The 19626-nt window shown below is 41.5% G+C and overlaps 1 protein-coding gene across 2 annotated transcripts in view; it reads left to right on the top strand.

Moving 5' to 3' along the window:
- The window catches only part of trabd2b (TraB domain containing 2B), a 67873-nt gene that overhangs the window by 35234 nt on the left and 13013 nt on the right, over positions 1 to 19626 (top strand). For both annotated transcript variants that reach the window (XM_046049964.1, XM_046049965.1), the window contains 2 exons: positions 3444 to 3590; positions 8354 to 8528. In XM_046049964.1, the coding sequence (XP_045905920.1) occupies positions 3444 to 3590; positions 8354 to 8528 (322 nt within the window). The remainder of the gene's footprint in view (positions 1 to 3443; positions 3591 to 8353; positions 8529 to 19626) is intronic.

Genomic DNA, 19626 nt, shown 5'->3' with positions numbered 1-19626 from the left:
ATGCCTGGCCTGTACTCACCTAACCCAAACCACTCTTCACTGCGCAAATGGAGAAGAATCACCTCCATCTGTGCAACACATGCTCCTCTCACAGAGAACAAGGCTTTATTTGTCTTATACCATTCTTTCACACTTTCAACTCTCGCTCTACGCTCGGTGTTTTCCTTGTGCTATTACTCCTCCTTTGTTCTTTCTTTCTTTCTCTGTCATTCTGCAAGACTGTTGAATAGTGTCTTACCACAGCTTAGAGACAGGAAGTGAGTAATGGATAGAGAAATTAAAAGGGTGGCTTGGGGAAAGTGGACATGAGGGAGGAAAAAGACTGAAGCAGACAGGATTAGTAAGTGGCAGTGTTTTGTTTTTCTTGATCTGTGTATTAACTGCTGTTGTTGTTGATGTGTCCTTTTCATGAACGAATAACAAAGCATGCATGCTTTACCGACTCCTACAGCTGTCAAGTAAAAAGGTAAAAAGTAAAAAATCCTGGGTATTATTATATTTTCACCTCTTTGCCAGAGTCCATGTTTGGCCTCCACAGTTTGACACTTCCTTCTGTTGTATCACAGCCCGGAGCCCTTTAGCTCTATCCATCACTCACATTCTCCGATTCAGAATTAAGGAGGTATAATAGGGGAGTGATGGAGTCGACAAGAGTGAGCTCTCTCAGTTCCAGCCCCTTGTCATCGACACCTACTCACACTTCAGACCCGTAAAACCTTCAAACAAGCTAACACTATTGCTAGCATGCAGCTAGGATTTAATTCACTTCAAGGTCAATTGCTGCAATGCGCACACAGTATGTTGATAAATGACATTTTCTGAAACATGAAAGATCTCTCTAAATCCATTTTTTTGTTGTTGCTCCCACTCCTGCCCTACCCATTTTTTTCTGTTTTCTTTCCAACGCTCGCTAATGACTTTTTGGAGGGCTGTGCTCAGATAGCAGGTTCCAAGACCGTCCATGTGCTCGGCTCCTTCCAGCTTTGTTCTTATAAATCTTTTATGTAATTACAATGGGAGTTTCTCACGCATGTATTAGATGAGACGGGGGAAGAAAAAAAGAGAGAGAGAAGCAAGACCTGCAGTAGTAAACTATGTGGTGAACAGTGTCAATGTTAGTTTCTCTGAAAAGGCCTAGCCGTAAAAGAGCCAGTCTGTCACAGTGAGTGGACCACTTCAGCATGAGAACACCCACTCGGTCAGTCAACACATGCACGCATGCATACACACACACACACACACATATTTACACGTATGAATATACATGCAAGCACACACACACACACACACACACACGGGAAATGTTTGCATTTTTGTTCGCTCCCCCTCTCTCCCTCGCCGGCTCTCCTGCAGTGATTGACGTGCTCTTTCATTCAGCCCAGCACAAACTCAGGCGCCATGGTTACAGCTGCAGAGATGTTCTTTCCCCGGGAGACGGACAATATTGAAATAACAACTCCCTTAACAACACAACCAGCCACACTCCCCCCCCCCCCCCCCCCCCCCCCCCCCACCTCCCTTCTCACCATGCATCCTGTCTGTCGTGTCTGGAGCAGTTTGCCATGCTAAGGGAAACTACTGGAGCTGGCAGCATTACAAACAGGTGTGTGTGCTGTGCCAGCTCCCGCCCCTGTCTCTGCCCTGCTCTGGTGTTTCTCTTAGAATAACCCTCGAGACGTGGCAGAGAGCCCTATGGGTCAAGGAATAAGGTCAGTGGCAACTTACTGGCACCGAATCAGCATCTACAAACGCATAATTAGCTACTGTAGCTAGTTAGCCACCAGGCAGGTATTAGCCTCTCTGGGCCTGGCATCACACCTCAACATGACCTCAAGTTCAGCGCAATAAAAGAATCTCACATGAGATGGAAATAGAAACTGAAAAGAGGGATATTGTCATTACTCAAACAGCAGGGAGGCTACTGGGTTTGGGAAGTCTGGTTGCTGAGATATGAACTGAGAAAAGCACAAAAGTAATGTTTTTTTTCCAGGACTGAAATGGTTTGATCGAGACCCATTCCTGGATTATCCGCCTCTGGCAGGGCGACAGCGCGGCGCTGAGCATAACAGAAAATATGCTCGATGAAACATGTCTAAAAGAATAAATATGACCGGACTCGGTTCTTGGTTGTACAGTGGGAGGAAGGGCTCGGGATTCAGTGCTGGCAGACAGATGAGAAGAGGATGGACACTCCTCTGAAGTGAATGAGCAGGGAGTAAGAGAAAATTAAAGACATGAAAGGAAGATAATGAGAGAGTTACATATGCTGTTAGCTCCTCACTTGTCTCTTTGCATTATGAAAAAAGCGCACTAAAGCCAAAATGAGCCCACAAGACAAGGTTAGCAAACACAATGACCTCAGAGAGAGGGGAGGAGTAAGTCACATGGTTGAGCTTAGAGCTTGGTTGTGATTATCCCAGCGTAAGGGTTACCTGGAGTTGAAACATTCAATAAGCACGATATGGGCATTTATGATTGCGAAAACATAACTTAATTGCGTGAATTACAACCCAGACTTCTGACATCAGGCTCAATCAGTTGTGCAGCTGTATCGGCCTTAAGCTGCTCCACAAATCATCTGGGCCTGGATGCTGACGTTCTCCCTGCAGTATTTTCCTAAGCTCTAGTCAGGTTTCTTGGTAATTAGGATCCTAGACACAGATCAGTGTGGTGTGGTTTGAAGATATGATGAGCCGAGTCACTTGTCCTAATCAAGTCAACTGAAACTGTCTCACTGGATGCAATGTAGAACTGTGTGAAATCTGCTGTACACAGAAAGAAAAAATAAAATAATTCTTCTATAATGCACCTCTGGTTCCTGTAAGAGAGCTTAACAGTGATTGACAACTCAGTCCCAGTTGCCAGGCCAGTCAGAGGTGGCGTGGGATTTTAGAAGGCGGGAGCAGGGAGGTTAACCCCTGCTGTCTAGGACAGCTGTGGAGTCATTGTGCCGGCTGGCGGCTGCACGCTATAAATTTTCTCTAAAGAGGGTTTACTTTTGATTTTAATGGGTGCTGTAAATTTACGGCACCGTGGCCTGGTGAAAGCGAAAGAAGGGTTATTTTTAAAGGGTCTCCCTCTCTCTCTCTTTCTCTCTTCAGCTCACCCTTTCTTCCCCTGTTTTCTCCCTACTTCAGAAGAAAGTCAGTGGAGTTCTGCCATGTCTTTTGTGGTCTGCTTTTACCTGAAGTCAGCCTGTATGGAAAGCGTATGAAAATATCCTGAAAGAAATGACAACACTGCAAAAGAGCTTTTGCCGACACTCAGGAATAACAGCTTCATTGTATATTAAAGGTCATATTATATTTTTTAAAGAGGAACACTTTTAATTTCTCACCCTTCATGGAAAATTCCTCTTGAGTGCAGAGCAGAGAACGCCGAGTCTGAGGATGCAGAAAGTAACAGCACCCTTCCTGTCTTCCTGTCTCTCTCTCTCCCTGCAGGTGCTGTTTGCTTTGAACCAGACACTGCTGCAGCACGAGGGTGTCCGAGCAGGCAGCCTGCAGGGCTCCTACACCACCGAAGACCTCATTACCCACTACAACTGTGGTGATCTCAGCTCTATCATCTTCAACCATGACACCTCACAGGTTGGTCTCCTCCTTTAAGCGTTAGATTATCAAAAATAAATGTTTCCTTAAAGGATAGTTCATCCCAAAATAAAAATTAAATCACTCCCTATCCACTTTTCTTTCAGCGAAGACAGTGTTAACTTTTGTAGCTTAATGTCAGCTGAACAACTGAAGGCAATTAAAACAGCCATCTTGAAAAAGGGCAACATAAAGACCATAAAATGAGTGGAAACTGATTGCCCAGCATGATGCCATTATAGCACTTGGCCAAAAAAATCCCAAACTCTTCATATTTCCTCCCATATTTTTCTACTTACAAAATTCTACATGGTCCAACAACAGGCTGCTAGAAAGGTCTTACTGCCTTTTTGTTCTCAATAATCTGTTTCTTCAGATTATGTAAAGTCGTAAACCAAAAGATGTCACATATAAAATCAGATTCCATGATATGAGCCCAATTATAGCCAGACAGAACAAAACGGCAATCATCAGTCATACTTACCATTTGTAGGTGCTGGGTAACAATAATCTCCACAAGACCACCGTCACCTCAAACTTTTAGGCTTGCACATCATTTCCACAAAACTGCACATTGCCATCTTAATCCCTCTCAACCTCAAGTTACTTGATAGTCTGACTCTTTAATAGCTCTGGACTGGCCGTAAATACACATCTGACCTCCACATAACTATGCTTTTCCTAACATAGCCTCTGCTCCCTTCAATGACGGCCTCCTCATCAGTCCTCACACCCAGAGCTCAAAAGGCCATTCAATATATAGCGTGCACACACTCCCTCTCCACCCTCGAATGCAGATGTACTCGCAAGCCCTCCTCATATGTCAATTATGCTGTGTCAACCTTCCTCACTGATCCTCAAGTCTCATTAAACCTAACACACCATGTAACCTCAACTCACCGCTCAGTTGCAGAGATTCCACATCATTTACACTAGAGACACACAAAGCACGGGAAAGTATGCACAACTCACTATTCAGACTCTTTCACATCTCACCAAGCCTCTGTTGTTAAGCCCTGACAAAAGACACATATTTCCCTTTTTTCTTTTTTTCTCCGTCTGTCTCCCTCATTGTTGGTGTCTATCCATGTCTCTCTCTCCAATGCCCGTGGAGAGATTGTTAGCCACAGTTTCACCTGCAGTCGTGTTTACAGTCGTCTCCTCTGTGCACACTTTAAATCATACCAGTTCGCCCCTCCTCCTCATGTCATAATAACATGTATTAACGTTTCCTAGCACATGCTAGAGCAATCAGACGCCTGACTGTGGTGCCTGCCTCTGTAGTCTGGTGATCTACAGCAGGTTTGTGTGTGAACTTCCATGGCCGTAAAGAGCAGGTGTTTTTTGATAGATAGGACCTAATCCAGGGGCCTCCAACACCCCTGATAGGGTCCCAGTTCAATCTTCATCACATTAGAAAGAGGTCGATGATGGGCCCCAGAGCAGAACACCGCAGAACGGTGCAGGAGAGGATAATGCTTTTCAACAATCAGGTGATCCCAAATCCATCATGGACATTCAATTCAATTCAATTTAGAATTAGCTTTATTGGCATGAATGTATTACAACAATATTGTCAATGCATCATACAAACTACATAAGAACAATCAACCTCATACACTTAATTAAACAAGTAATTTAAAGCGTAAAGTAATTAAAGCGTATGTGTGTTTGTGTCCTGCGACCCTGTATGCAGGATAAGCGGTTGACGATGGATGGATGGATGTGTTTGTGTGTGTGTGTTAGAAAAATTTAAATATATTAAAAATTAAATAACGTTAAGAGAAAGAGACAGATAAGAAAGAACAGGGACATGAAAGAAATATAGTAAAAGGTAGAAGGCTGATACATAGATTTTTATACGGCCTACTAACTTTGAAATTGCTGTAGATGTAGTACCATGATGAAAGTTCATATGATATATGTAGTCATCCATTACTGTTATCTTTAGCTGTTTGACCTATCCCAAATTAAATCTAATTACTTGATTATTCTGATGTTTGTATAGGAATTGATTCTGTTTCCCTCAACTATTTGTTCCGTGGCACAATAAAATGTAAAAATGTGGTGTTTTTATGGTTTAATACTGAGAGAAAAGAAAGGAAAGGAAAGCGAGAATGAAAGGACAAGAAGAGAATGAAAAAAGGCAAAGGAAATGAAAAGAAATGGAAAAGAAAATAAAGAAAAGGAAAGTAAGTAAAAGAAGAGAATGGAGGAGAAATAAGACTTCAAAGAGCCAAATCTTAAATTAAGAATAGAAGAAAGTAAATTGCTGGCAGACTGACTGAGCAAGTGAGTGCAGAGCGATACCAGTAGTAAGGAAGGGAGGAAATATCTCCCTGTCACTCCACATTTCCTGTGCAGGTTGGGATACAAAGCAGTTAATGGCCTTCGCTGTGATAACTTATCTGCATTTACCACTACACTCCCACCTTGACCCCTCTCTGACCGAACACTTTTTTTTTTCTCTCATCACGAAACACTAACGCGATCCTCACTCACCAGAGCGATGATGAAGCACTCCTTCTCTACCTCTCGCTCTCTCTTTAACTCATTCCCCCATGTTCAACCCCTGTCAGTCCGGATGAACTTGGGTGATTAACCCTGAAAAAACACAGACAGACGATGAAAGGCTTCAGCTTACAGTTATCTGTGTGAATGCAGCTTTCTTTCTTTCCCCACTGAGTAACTATATGTAGAGGTAAGAAAGATAAGTGAATAATGTGGTTTATGTCATACAAACCATTTGGATTTGATTTATCAAACACAGACCTGCCAAATGTGAGTAAAAATGAACTGTGACAGGCATCATTATTATATTACTAGCAAAGTCAGGGTTCTTTGTCTCCCAGGTTCACTCTAAGCATTATATATATATATTTTGTATTAAAAAAAGGTAAACTTAAGGTTTTTATTATGATCATAGAATTAAAGGATAATTTCAGCATTTTTAAACCTGGGCCCTATTATATATATATATTTTGGTCCCTAATTGATTAGTAGGTACTAAAGGTTTTGGAATCTGTGCAGTAGCTGGCTTCTGCTGCAACGTATTCCTCCGGGGCAAATGTGCCAGTCAAAATTACGTCCACAAAATAAGCTTATGTTTGTCACTGACAGACTCAAACTGTTATAAAAACATGGAAAGGATCCCTACAAGCGACTCCCGTAGACACCCTTTGTTTTTTAACAGTGAACTCGGCGTGAATTACAACCATTATGTGAAACAGCAGGAAGAGCAGTCGAGGGAGCGAGAGAAAATGTGCCAGATACAGATTTTGGATGGATACGGGAAAGAAGCACCTTGTTCACACGTGGTACAATAAATCCCCCCATGTATTCAGTATTCAGACACCACACATTGGCGCACACACATACACACGCAGAGTGATTTATGCACCATTTACTGCAGTGTCAACTTGTAACTCAGTTTTAGACAGCAACTGTATGTTTGCATGTGTGTGTTCTTGTCACACACAAATACAATTCCAGATTGTAAACACATCAGCATATGTGCACTCAAACACATATGGAGACACAAAAACATCCTGTAACACAAAAACTCAAATCTTTCTTCCTCCAGTCCCTCAATCATTTGATTATTTCCGACTTGGGTAGAAAAACCGAAGGCTGGGTAGCCTTAGAGGTAGATAAGGAGTACAGAAGTCATGACAGAAACAGAGACCCCACTGAAATATTAATGCTTAATATTGAGACTTTACAGATGCCTATACACACTCTACATTTGCGCAAAGATCACAAAAGTCCAAATTACATTTCCATCCAGATATCATGAATCATACTGACTAACATTGCCATCCTCAGGCCCTGTCAAAAAAGGCTAATGGACCAAGTCAAAAATAGGACTTACAACACATGGAAAATAATTTCTGCATAGTAGTACAGTCGACCAGTAGTATAACAGTCCTAAGTTAAGAAAAGACATATTTATTTCTGGCAGCAAACAGCATGCCAGGAAGAGGGAACAGACCAAATGGATGCACTCTAGTCTAGTGTATTGGGATTTCACCTATCTGTAATATTATATAATATGTAAAATGTCAAACACAGGTACAGCGATACCCAGACAGGAAGTGAAAGAACTAAAGACAGAGAAAGTGAGACTGTGTGTGTTCAGGTGTGCCCGTGTGTTTCTGAGTTGGACAGCTACGACCCCGATACAAAATCCCGGCTTCCCCACCGCAGACCTCCACTCATCCTCACAGATTAACAGCCTGTTGAATCCAGTGATGCAGCCAAGAGTGGAACAGAGCCAGCATGGTCTGTCTCTGCCTGTCTGACTCTTAATATATCACACAGCAATTAAACACACATTCACACGCTCACACTGGAGTATGTACGGTACTTGAACGTGCACACAAGCACTTGCCTTCGTGCAGTGCACTCACACATATAAAAACACATTAATGTGCTACAACAGCCTGAACACACGTGTGCTGGTGACACTTTTCTCTCCTCCACCCGTCATTGATGCGGTCTCATTTAAAATATGATTAGCAGAGCAGTCATTTTGTCAAGCTATCACACCACAAATGCTCCTGGTTGCCAGGTCTCACACTCACATGGGCACATGCATTTGCCAGGTTGTCACCAACACCCCCATTCAGTCCTCTTCTTTCATCCATTTTCATTTTTCCCTTTCTCTTTGTGTTTGATGTATGCTTTAAATGTTTCATGAACATTTTATTGTGCTTTGGATTTTCACCATGTTTTTTTCAATTCTAGTTTTCTCTTTCTCTCAGCTGCCTCACTTCATCAACAGCTCCCTGCCTGCTCATGACCGTATGACAGCCCAGCAGATCGACAGCTACTTCCGGCAGGAGCTCATCTACAAACGCAATGAGCGAATGGCTCGCCGTGTGGCCTCCTTGCTGCAGAGAAATCCCAACCAGACGTACTTTTTTGCTTTTGGTGCAGGTAAGGGAGTCTCAGATGCTGCATGAGGGATGTTCAGCGTGAGGTATAGGTTGAGTTTCTCACCCTCTGCCACGTCAAAAGGCCACCGTGGCAGACCTTTGTCCAGCTGGTAATGGGATTACTCTCTAAACTTCAGGCCAAACAATATGAGAATTCATCATGGCAGCAGCTCCAACCAGAATCTCTATTTTGCATTAAATGAAGTCTTTCCAAATACACTGACTGGAGCTAAGAGTGTCTGTTTGCATGTAATTGTGAGGTGAAAGAGAAATCTGCTTTGGTCTGAAACACTGATTCTGTCAGCACTAATATGTGTTTATGGTGAACAATTTGCTCTCTTTCGTATTTGAAAGCAAAGTTGGAGAAAATGCAGGACAATAATAGTGTACAATGGTTCCCAGATCTCTGGCATGAATAATTGTGTGTCTGTACATGTGTACATACACACACACACAAACACACACACACACACACACACACACTCACACACACACACACACACACAGTAGGTTCAATTACAGCCAGCTCCCACCTCAGAAATGAAGAAACCATGAGCTGTTTGTTTCAATTAGCATTCCTTGCTAATGCTGCTAATGTTTCCTGAATAGTGTAGGGTGTCCTGGGGGAAGTGTGTGTATGTGTGTGCACACGTATCAACATTCGCACACATGTTAGTCTGTTTGCCCACAAAAGCAGGTGGAGGGTGTGTTTCTGTGTATCTGTTTACTGTATGACTGTGTGTCTGTGCTTGTGCATCTGTAAATGGGTGGTACCGCCTCAAGGGTGTGTGTGTGTGTGTGAGTGAGAAAGAGAGAGAGAGTGCATGCACGCATGTGTGCCACAGTGTATGATTAATGCTGAATGCCTGGGTCCTTCCTCTGAGTATACTTGCTCCCTCTGCTCTTTGTGCTGTGTGGACAAGGCTGATTTTGCACTATCCAGCTATGTTTTATGCATGCCTGTGCACGTGTGTGTGTGTGTGTGTGTGTGTGTGTGTGTGTGTGTACGGACAACACTGTAACTTAGCATATGTATTATGACTGTAATGGAAGAATGAATTTGTGCAAAAGTACTTAAATAAGTGTTGTTTCTCTGAAGTGTCCGCAGATGAAGAATTGAGGGCTGATGATGTGTCCCCTCTCGTGTTACACACTTTGTTTATGAAACAATGAAAGTCATGTGAACCACAGAAAGCCAACGAACCCAGTCCAACTCCTTAGGCTAAAAAAAGCACTGAGGAGTTGGAGTGGAGAGTAGCAAGGGAGTAAAAAAAGGCTTGTTTCCTATTACAAGTTGAAATGTTGCAGAGGGATGGGCAAGATATGACAACAGGCAATAAGACTGACAGCTGGGAGACAAGTTTTTGGCTTTTATCAAAAACATTCTGAAAATAGAGAGTATTTCTTTGACACTGGAAGATCAAGGAGGTGTTACACAATTGTTATATTGTGTTATATTTGATTATTTGCAGAATAGCATCTGTGTGACTTGAATACTAATAAGGCAAAGCAAAAGCTTTGATGCAGAACTGTACTGTTGTGTGAGATCTCAGTTCAAACTAAAGCACAGAGGGAAAAAAGTTACATTAAATTGGACTTGTGAGTGGGAGTTGCATGAATAAACGACTTAATCCTTTGGGATGAAGACAGAGAAAGAAACCGTTTTCCGCACAAGTCTGAATGTACTACTACTAAGGCACTTCTGTATGAATTCCCTTGCAAACATAGGTTGTTTTACTGCATGTAGATGGGCAATACTAGGACAAACGATGGTGTTCAGCCAGAAATCTTCTGTGGATAAATATGTCACTGTGTGGCTAAGTCTCAGACATTGCCAACTTACATTAGGCAGACTACCGTGCAAAACCATCTACATAAAATTGACATGCATCAGTGTCATTAAGAAATTGCAATGAACCAACTTGGTTCTTGTTTTGCCTACAAAGAGGCATATTTAACCATTAAAATCTGTTCTAATGCAGCCTTATGTTTTCTAGCCCTTCAGTAAGGCAGCTATAGGTGAGCTTTCCAGTGTGTCCAACCTGGCCTGGATAGACTAGGGGTGAACATGTGTGTCAGGTCACCTACAGGTTGCAGTGTGTGTGAGAGAACTGACAGCTAGTGTGAAGTGATAAGAACCATCACAGGTATAGCCTACTAGGTGGACACACAGACATACTCACACAGATGCATACAATACTTGGGCACATTTATGTGCATACTGGGATACTTTATAACTTGCACAAAAAAGCACATTTACTCACGCACACACATAGAGTAAACACAGGGGTCTCAGTAAAGGCCTGTGTCCTAAAGGCCTGCAGAGCAGATAGCAGTCAATGAGGGCCAGATTTAAGAACATGAAAGAGCAGGGGAAATTTGTGCCGCACGTTCATTCAATTTTGCACAATCTGCATGTAATTAGTGTCCGATTTACTACGGCAGAAGCTAATTACACAATTAGTTACTTGGTCTGCCTTCTTGGTTCATTCAAGGAGAACTTCAAAGCTCAAGAAAGAAATCAAAAACTTGCGAGAAAAAAAGAAATGCATATCAATTACAATATGTTAAGGCATTTAAAACAATTTACAAAGACTGCAATTAACCTATTACTGAAAAAATGTACCGATTAAATCATAGTGAATTGTAGAGACGTTTGTAAAACTACAGCAGGGGAAGTCATTAAACATACTTCTAAAGGAATAAGAAAGAAATTACTTGAAACGCAAACAACTCAAAAAAGAAAAGACACCAGTGCCATAGCGTAGTATCAGCACAATGAACGTTTAATTCAAATTTTATGGCCACACAACTTAAAACTAATTCATTGCAGATCTGTGATCTGTGTAGAGTACAGGTTATTAAAACTAAATATTTTCCACCACAACACTTTATTAATATACCAGTACAAATGTCTCCAGCTGAACAGCTGTCTACCACACGTATCATGTCTCCTACAAGTAGTTTACTGATTGGACAAAAGTTGTGTCTCTTATGATAAACTGGGCCTCCAAGGTGTTGTCTGCTGACATGAATGTCTCTAGATGCATATTTACCAAAAATAAGACACAAAAGGCTGAACAAATCAGCCTAAATAAAGTCTCTCCCATGCTCTAATCACAAAGCTTCCTTTCTCTCATCTACGCTGACTCATGTCTTTACGGTCCTGTAACTGTCCCTGCTGGTCCCAGTTTCCCTTTGGCCGTAACCAGCCATGAAATTTTATCATCCAATGATGCCAGGATGTATTAAGTGACGGCCTGGACTCCCAGAAAATCTAACTGTGTTCACATTGCTCTTTAAGATAAAAGTAAAAGTAGTAGTGAAAGTGGTCAGGCTTGCTTTGTGAAAGTGAGTTCTGCTTGTAGTCTGATTACAATCTAACCGCAATGCATATATTGAGTAATGAAGAGAAATAGGCTAAAGACGATAGGAGGTGTGAGGGTTAAGACTGTCCAGACATATTTAAAAATAAATAGAGTCTGGGGAGATGTATAACAGCCATTTTCAGGCCAAATGTAGGCGTACAATAATGTGATCACATAGAATCCAGTCTTTATGGTCCGATCTCAAAAATCACATTAAAATGACATAACACGGGTTCTCTCTGTCACTATAATCATCTGTTTGTGTCTATTTATGTCTGTTTCAAGTGGCTGTTTTTGTGTTTATCAGGTTGCATTTCTGCCAAGAGCTAAATATTAATGGCCCTTCTAGCTGCCTTTCCCTTGGACCCCTCACTTCTAGCCTGAACCATGTCCAGAGCGCAAAAGGAAAACAGGACTGTCAGGAAAGAGCTGGGGCAGCGCTCAGGTCAAGGCCTTCTAGAGTTACCGATGTCGTAGTTACGTTCCAGGAGTTTTTTCACAGGGTAATTAAACTATACAGAGTGTGTATAAAGTGGTTCAGGCAGGAAATCCATCTCTGCTCAGCTCAGCACCTTACTTCCCAGCCTCCCCCTTTCCTCTCGCTGTACACCTACACCTTCCTGTGGCTGTGAGCACTTTTATGTGCAAAATGTATGCTTTTGTACTTGCTAAAGCAGTTTCTTTCTCTTTTTCTCTGCTCTTTTACCTCCATCCTGCAGACATCTGCGTTCACACACATGCTGTAACAGACATTCTTTATTTTCTTCACTTTCACCAACAGGTTATTAATACAAATTACAGAGGTAAAAGAGCTCCAGCAGGCATAACTGAATTACCCCAGGCAGTATAAAAGAGACTGACTGAGCAGTAATGTTCTCTCACTGGAGCCTGCTGTTGGGCCAAGAGTTTGTGAGATTGCCACAGAAGTAACTCAGTCAACTTGTTTCTCTGTTTCAGTCAGTAATTGAATTGAATGCATTGAATTTACAGTTTACTGTAAGGCTACAATACACCAGACAAACTCCACTACTCGTTGCTTTTTATTGCCATTGTATCAGATGACTACATGTAAAGTTAAAGAGGTCGCTCGCAGCCATGAACCTTTTCACTTAACTCCACAGCTCAAGGTAGCTATTAAGCCTCATTTACAGTAGTTCTTTAATTTGGTTCATAGTCTGAAAAAGGTATTATATGGTTCAGTCTCCCTCCTTTCATCCCTATTTCAAGTAGTGAAAATTTTTGATAAACAACTTTATGCTACCAGCCTATAGCAACAAACAAAACACAGAAAGTTACCTAGTAAAGAAAGGTTAGCAGCTAAAACTATAATTTTTTTATTAGGAGTTAGCTTGTGGAAGCCAAGCCAGACCTAAAAGGAAGGACTGAATATTGGACTTTCATTGACATTTGTTAGGTTACCTGACACATGTTTCTCTGTGTCTGTTGGATGTGTAAGGCAACTATATTTGCTAACACGTTAGCCATAAGAACTTTATAAGGTGATAATACGTTAGGGCTGTGTGTCTGTTTGACATTTTGCCAAATAAATCAATTTGCTTTCTTTCTGAGAGTTAGATGAAAAGAGTGATACCAAGCTCATAGCTGCCAGTTAACTATGAGGGCTTCAGCAAGTGGCCAGTAAGCTAGCTTAGCGTAAAGACTGGGGGAATTGGGGGGAAATGTCAAACTATTTATTTATTTAAGTGAATAACATTGTGTCACTGACTGAATATTTATTTCAAATTTATATTCAGCTTTTCCATCTTCTTTCCCTCTGTCTCCTCACAGTCGCTCATCCTGTTCCTCTACACCACTGTGGTCACTGCTGTTCACTATTACTATCAGTATTATGTAATTGGGACCAATCATAAGCACCCACTGTAGCATGACGTTAGCAAGCTTTGTGAGGCCAAGAGAACGCATCACTGTTTCCCCTTGGACAGAATGACACAGCAACACCAGATGATAGCAGTAAAGGCAAAGCATCCTTGCAGACACGTTGTACACACATTGGACACTTGTTCTGTTGCTATCGTATCGTATATGCTAACAGATATAAGTCTGAATGCAAAGTGTTTTTTCCAACACCCACACAGCAAAATATGCATTCTTGGTCGCCCACTGTCTCAATCACATGCAATTATAAACATACATTGTCATTTTTATACACAAGTACACACAAAGCTATCACTGGTGCTGAGGAGTGGAGGAATGCTGCAAGGGTAGCCAGTGCGTTGTTGGAGCTCCGTGGTGTGCTTCAGCAGGTTTTCATTTGCCCGTTCTCTGGCTGCCGCTGCCGGCCTTATTGAAAACATCCCATGGAATTTCCTGACGCTGCCACGGCCTAGACACCACTTCACGCACATACGCACTTACACGTGTGCCTGTGTACGCTTGCGACACAACGTCATATGATCTGCAGAGATGTTTATTGCCAAAAAGAGCAGTTACTGTCAAAATATACACATGTAGTATTGTTTGTTTTGAAGTCTGAGACACCTTGGATCTGTTTGCAGAAAGTTGATTTTTTTTTAGTATGTTGCTGCTGTACAGGCCTATAATAGCCCATTGTGCAGGCAGACCGGGCCCATGTGTTTTGCAGTCGCTTGTGGTGTTGTGGTGTTGAAGTGATGACTGAGGGGAAGAGTCTGCTTGGCGTGCACGTCACTCTGTCTCCGTGGCTCTCCCTCTCGTAGCGCATATGTGCTTTTCTCAGCCCTTTTTATTCATCTGTCTGTCTTTGCTGCCCACACTCTAGTTTGTCTTTAGCTCCAATTCTATCTTTTTACCTCTGTCTCTGTCTTGCCTGCTAGTTTATCTGTTTTAAGCTGTTATCTTTCAGGTCTGTCCTATCTGTCCTTTCCCATCTTCTGCTGTTTCGACTTCATTACACTGACGCTATCCCTCACTTCTGTCTAGCTCTGTTTCTTCTGCTTCATGCTGTTCTCCCCTTTGCATAGTGCAGGAGCATTTTATGAAGTGACGGAGATACCAATATATGTGCATCATGTGTTGTTCTCTGCTCTGCAGAGAAGACATATAGAGAAGGAGAAACAGTGATAATATTAGTGCTCTCCTACTGACAGCTTGGCCTAGAAGCCAGAGTTCTTTGCTGCAGGGTGATAGCATATGTGAAATATATGCGTGATATATCACGCATATATATCATATGCTGGTCACTGCTTAGGTCCAATACGGAAGATGTCCTTCCCAGCAGTAGTACCACACTCTTTTCATCTCACTCACTCTCACACACACACACACACACACACACACACACACACACATAAACACATATGGTTGTCTTTACAGAGTTAAATTTTCAGTAATTTTATCTTGTCTGTTTCATACATAAATGAGATTGTCAAGTTTCAATCAAGTAACAGAAATAAAAAGGATCATTATGTCTGCTTCTACAGTGTGTTTACAGTGCATACAGCAAGGTACACTTTAAACTTTTGCACAGTAACTTTTATTTAAGTTATTTGTTGTATATACTTTTTCTTTTATACATTTACAGTAGGTCCACTGTCTTGGAATGACAAGACGTATGTTTCATTGTGCACAAGTATTTGAAATTTTATTGGGGAAAAAAGCAAGGCAATGTTATATTATTGATTCATTAAATGTCGTGCAAAACATATTCACTTTACTACCTTTTGAATGCCTAAGTGCATCACCTGAAACATAGACATTGTGCTGTTTTAACAAATGTAAAAAGCACCAAAAAACAGAAAAAGACTATGACTAGGGATTGTTTTCAATTAATTAAAGTGACAGTAGTGTTTTGACACAAATAATCTTACCCTATTACTTTATGCTTTTGTTGGACACGTGTATCGTGTGAGTCCTGATTTTTCCCACAGGTAATTTACTCTCACAATTTGTAAAAAAAATAAATAAAATAAATAAAAACAAGCACACATACATTTTAACAACTGTAGCAACAGAATTAGCTCTACTGCAGTAGGTACCCATGTAAGGCTTCATCTTCTCTAAGGTTCAGGAATGTAATATAACTTTGTGAGTTTGCGTGAAAACATCTTATGGTAACTCTTAACTACACGGGTTGGATTCCTAGCTCTAATCTAATCAGTACAGCTCATTAGCTTGTTCAAAGATTATACACTTCATTAGCAACTGGATCCCTTTTTAAAGCCAATAAGCGCAATGCTACATTTCATAAACACATGGATGCTTCAGTCTTGCTTGCTTTGATCTTTTGAGCATTAACACTGTAGACCAAAGTATACAAGAATACAAAGGTTAATTTGGGACCTGTAGTACTGCTGGTTTTCCTACTTGGTAGTTAATTGCATTCACCTGGTGTCCCAGGTGAAAATCAGATCCTGATTACATGATAAAAATGAAAACCAGCTGGCCTCTGGTCCTGAGAAACAACTGATTTGAAAGACTGGTTTCTGCCAGCACAGACACGGAGGCATACTCAAAAACACACACTCACGTTTACGCACAAGCATGCACATATGTACATACCGTAGGGCTATACGTACACAATCACATACACACACATACTTTAATCTCTGAGCTCATGCCTGCTGGGTAGCATGTCTGTGTAATGTGTGCCAGCAATACACAAACACGCACACGCCACATTGACATGTGCACACAAATGTGCACACATAAACATGATGACTTGCACATAAGTGTTTGTGTTTTGTAACGAGAGGAAATCTGTGTGTATTTTCTACCTGCTCACATGAAAACTCAACCTGCTTCCTTGTTAACTGCAACTTTAAACATGGGAGGACATGAACCGATAATGCAAGAATGAGATGAGAATGAGATGAGAATGATAACGACCGCCATGAGAAAGAGCTCCGTGAGGATGCCAAGGCTTCTTCCATCACGTGTGTGTGTGTGTGTGTGTGTGTGTGTGTGTGTGTGTGTGTATCCATAAGAAAGGAGTCTTTCTCCACTATTGACCAGCTGCTCCCCATACTCCTCTTATCCCAGCAGAACAAAAACAAACAATGGGGGCAATATTCACTAAATTTTGTTAGCTCTACTGTAAGTTAAGGTAAGGTAAATCTTTATTATCCCCTAGGGGTAATTTGTTGCACAGCCAGCAGAACAATGAGCACACTAAACAACACATAAACCATTCATACACAAAATACATAGGAATTACTCACTGCTGTTCAGAAGGGTGATAGCAGCAGGGACAAATTAGTTTTTAAATCTATTGGTCCTGCAGCTTGGTATGTTCTATCTACGACTAGATGGGAGCAACCTGAAATCACTGAGCAAGGGGTGAGCGAGGACTGACTGTACCTTCTTCCGGGTTCTGACTATGTATATTTGAGAGAGGTCATTCAGATTTATGCTTGCAATTTTACTGCGCAGTCTAACAATTCCTTCCAACATGTTTCTGTGTTTTAAGATCAGTGGCCAGCAGGTAAAAGAGAAGGTTAGAACAGACTCAATAAAACAAGAATAAAACATTTTCATATAAGTTTTGTCAACATTAAAACCCCTTAGCTTCTCATAAAAATACATACACTGACACTGATGGGCATTTGCACAATTAAAGAGCATCAGTATTTGGTTCAAAGGTTAACTTATTATCAGTAATAGTTCCCAGATACTTATGTTGTTGAACAAATTCAACATCCTGGCCATAAATAACAGCAGGAAGAATAGGGGAAGACTTCTTCCTAAAAAAGTCAATTTCTTTGTTTTAGACACATTTATGTCCAATAAGGAGCATTTACACCAGTCGCTGAGTTCATCACCCACCGGACCGTGGTCAGTTTCATCATTCTTGAGCAAGGACACAGTGAGATGAGATCATCTGTGAACCTGATGATATGTCTGCCTTAAAGATGACACTGACACTCATTTTTGTACAAAACCAATAGAAGTGGTGACACTCCTTTGGGGAAAGCCAGTGGAAGCCTCAGATAAAACATCATTGACTTTCATCTACTTGGGATCTGTTAGTTCAAAAATCAACCAGGCAACATACTAGTCCATGTTGAAAAATCAATAAAAAGCAACCTTACAAAGTTCTTTGTGCCCTCAAGGTGATCACGGACCATAATGAGTAGAGTGCCTGTAGGCTCAGATCACCTCCCTTCCTCTGCCTATTTCTTTGTGCCTTTGTATTCCTCCTCCAAGACTACTTTCTCTCTGCACCCTTCTGTTCTTCCCTCATCTCACCCACTTTCTTCCTTTTCTCTCTGCCCACCATTAGAGCTTTGCAGATATTAAATATTTAAACATGGGGAATCACTTTAAAGCTTCTAACACTGAACAACTAAGCCCACCCTCCAGCCTTTCTGACATGGACCAGAGTCAGGCCCACCATATGCAGCAGTCGGCCTCTGGATTTAAACCCCTCGACTCTCTTGATCTCCGTATTTGACCAAAATGTCAACCAGAACTTGGATGCAGACATCCCCATTAACAGCTGTCACTCCTAACACCTCAGTATGGTGCAGGGAGACAGACAGACGTCGTGCCGCATGCATAGGAAGTGAGGTCATTATGGAGATGAGGAATGAGTGAGAGATGTGGGAGGGTGACGGAAAATACTCCAGATTATTCCCCTTCTACAAACCCAGAGCCGAGCTGGGAGGTGGAATTTACCATCCTGCATTTCTAGATTTACACATCAAGTGAAAGCGGTGCTCTGTTTTCAAGGCAATGGTTCAACTATTAGTGCCGTGGGTAGTTGCTATTCCGGCTCCACCCTGTTAATCCAGAAGCTGCTGTGTGATTTATAGAGGGATCCTGGTACTATAAAACTGGAAATGGAAATGCACAGTAAGGCGCAGGGATGCTGGGCAAATTAAAATATTCTTGCATTACTCATATATGTTGTTGTTCAAGAAAAGATTGGTAGTGCTACACAAGATAAATCAGACAGAGACTTTCCCCACAGGCAGGGACACAAATACATGTGTGCATTCACTGTTACAAGTAGACAACACACACTGGTTAGCACATCAACATGTGACAAAAATCTGAATTAATGGAACGCTAACAAATATAGATGCTTTCAAACATCACTGAACCATTTGATGAGCATGGAAATTATGTACCCAATTGACTTTTCACTAGTCTCACCTAGCAGAAGTTGCTACACCTTTCTAAGGGTACATATACTGCATATGTGAACAATGATAATGGTGGAAGTACAAAAAAGCCGGTGTCTTATTTTTAGCTGATGACCATGGATTTCGTTGGCCAAAATGACAACTGCCAAATTTTATCTCACGTAAGCTAATGCTAATGCTGGAGCTGGTTGAAAACTCAATCTCCAGCTGATTGAGCTGATTCGTTTTAAAACAAGAACCTTACGCCAGGTACTTTGACGTAATCTGTAACCCTACAATGTAATTAGTTAATGATACGCACCTTGTCTTTAGAAATAACGCTAGGCTACTATAGGATATAAGCTAGTTAGCTCGGCATGCTGCCGACTTTTATTAGACCAGATAAACACGCTGTTTAATCCATTCCTTACACTTTTGCCCTTGTGGTATAGGTTTTGGAAAGGAAATAAAAAACGACACCACCCTCCAAAAGCTTAATATACCGGGTATCACTCTTATTAGATCCGCAAGCATACCCTTTCAGCATGTGGAGAATTTCAAAGCCGGCCTGCTGTAACTAGATACGGTTGCCAAGCCATGATTGGAGTGTCTCTGTTTGGGGTCAGGGCTTAGCAAGCGGTCAATTAAACAACTACGGGAAATTTCAGAC

The sequence above is a fragment of the Micropterus dolomieu genome, linkage group LG05 (genome assembly GCF_021292245.1).
Source record: "Micropterus dolomieu isolate WLL.071019.BEF.003 ecotype Adirondacks linkage group LG05, ASM2129224v1, whole genome shotgun sequence".
NCBI classification, from domain to species: Eukaryota; Metazoa; Chordata; class Actinopteri; order Centrarchiformes; family Centrarchidae; genus Micropterus; species Micropterus dolomieu.
Note: the sequence above shows the minus strand (reverse complement) of the source record. Positions and strands in the feature narration are given on the sequence as shown.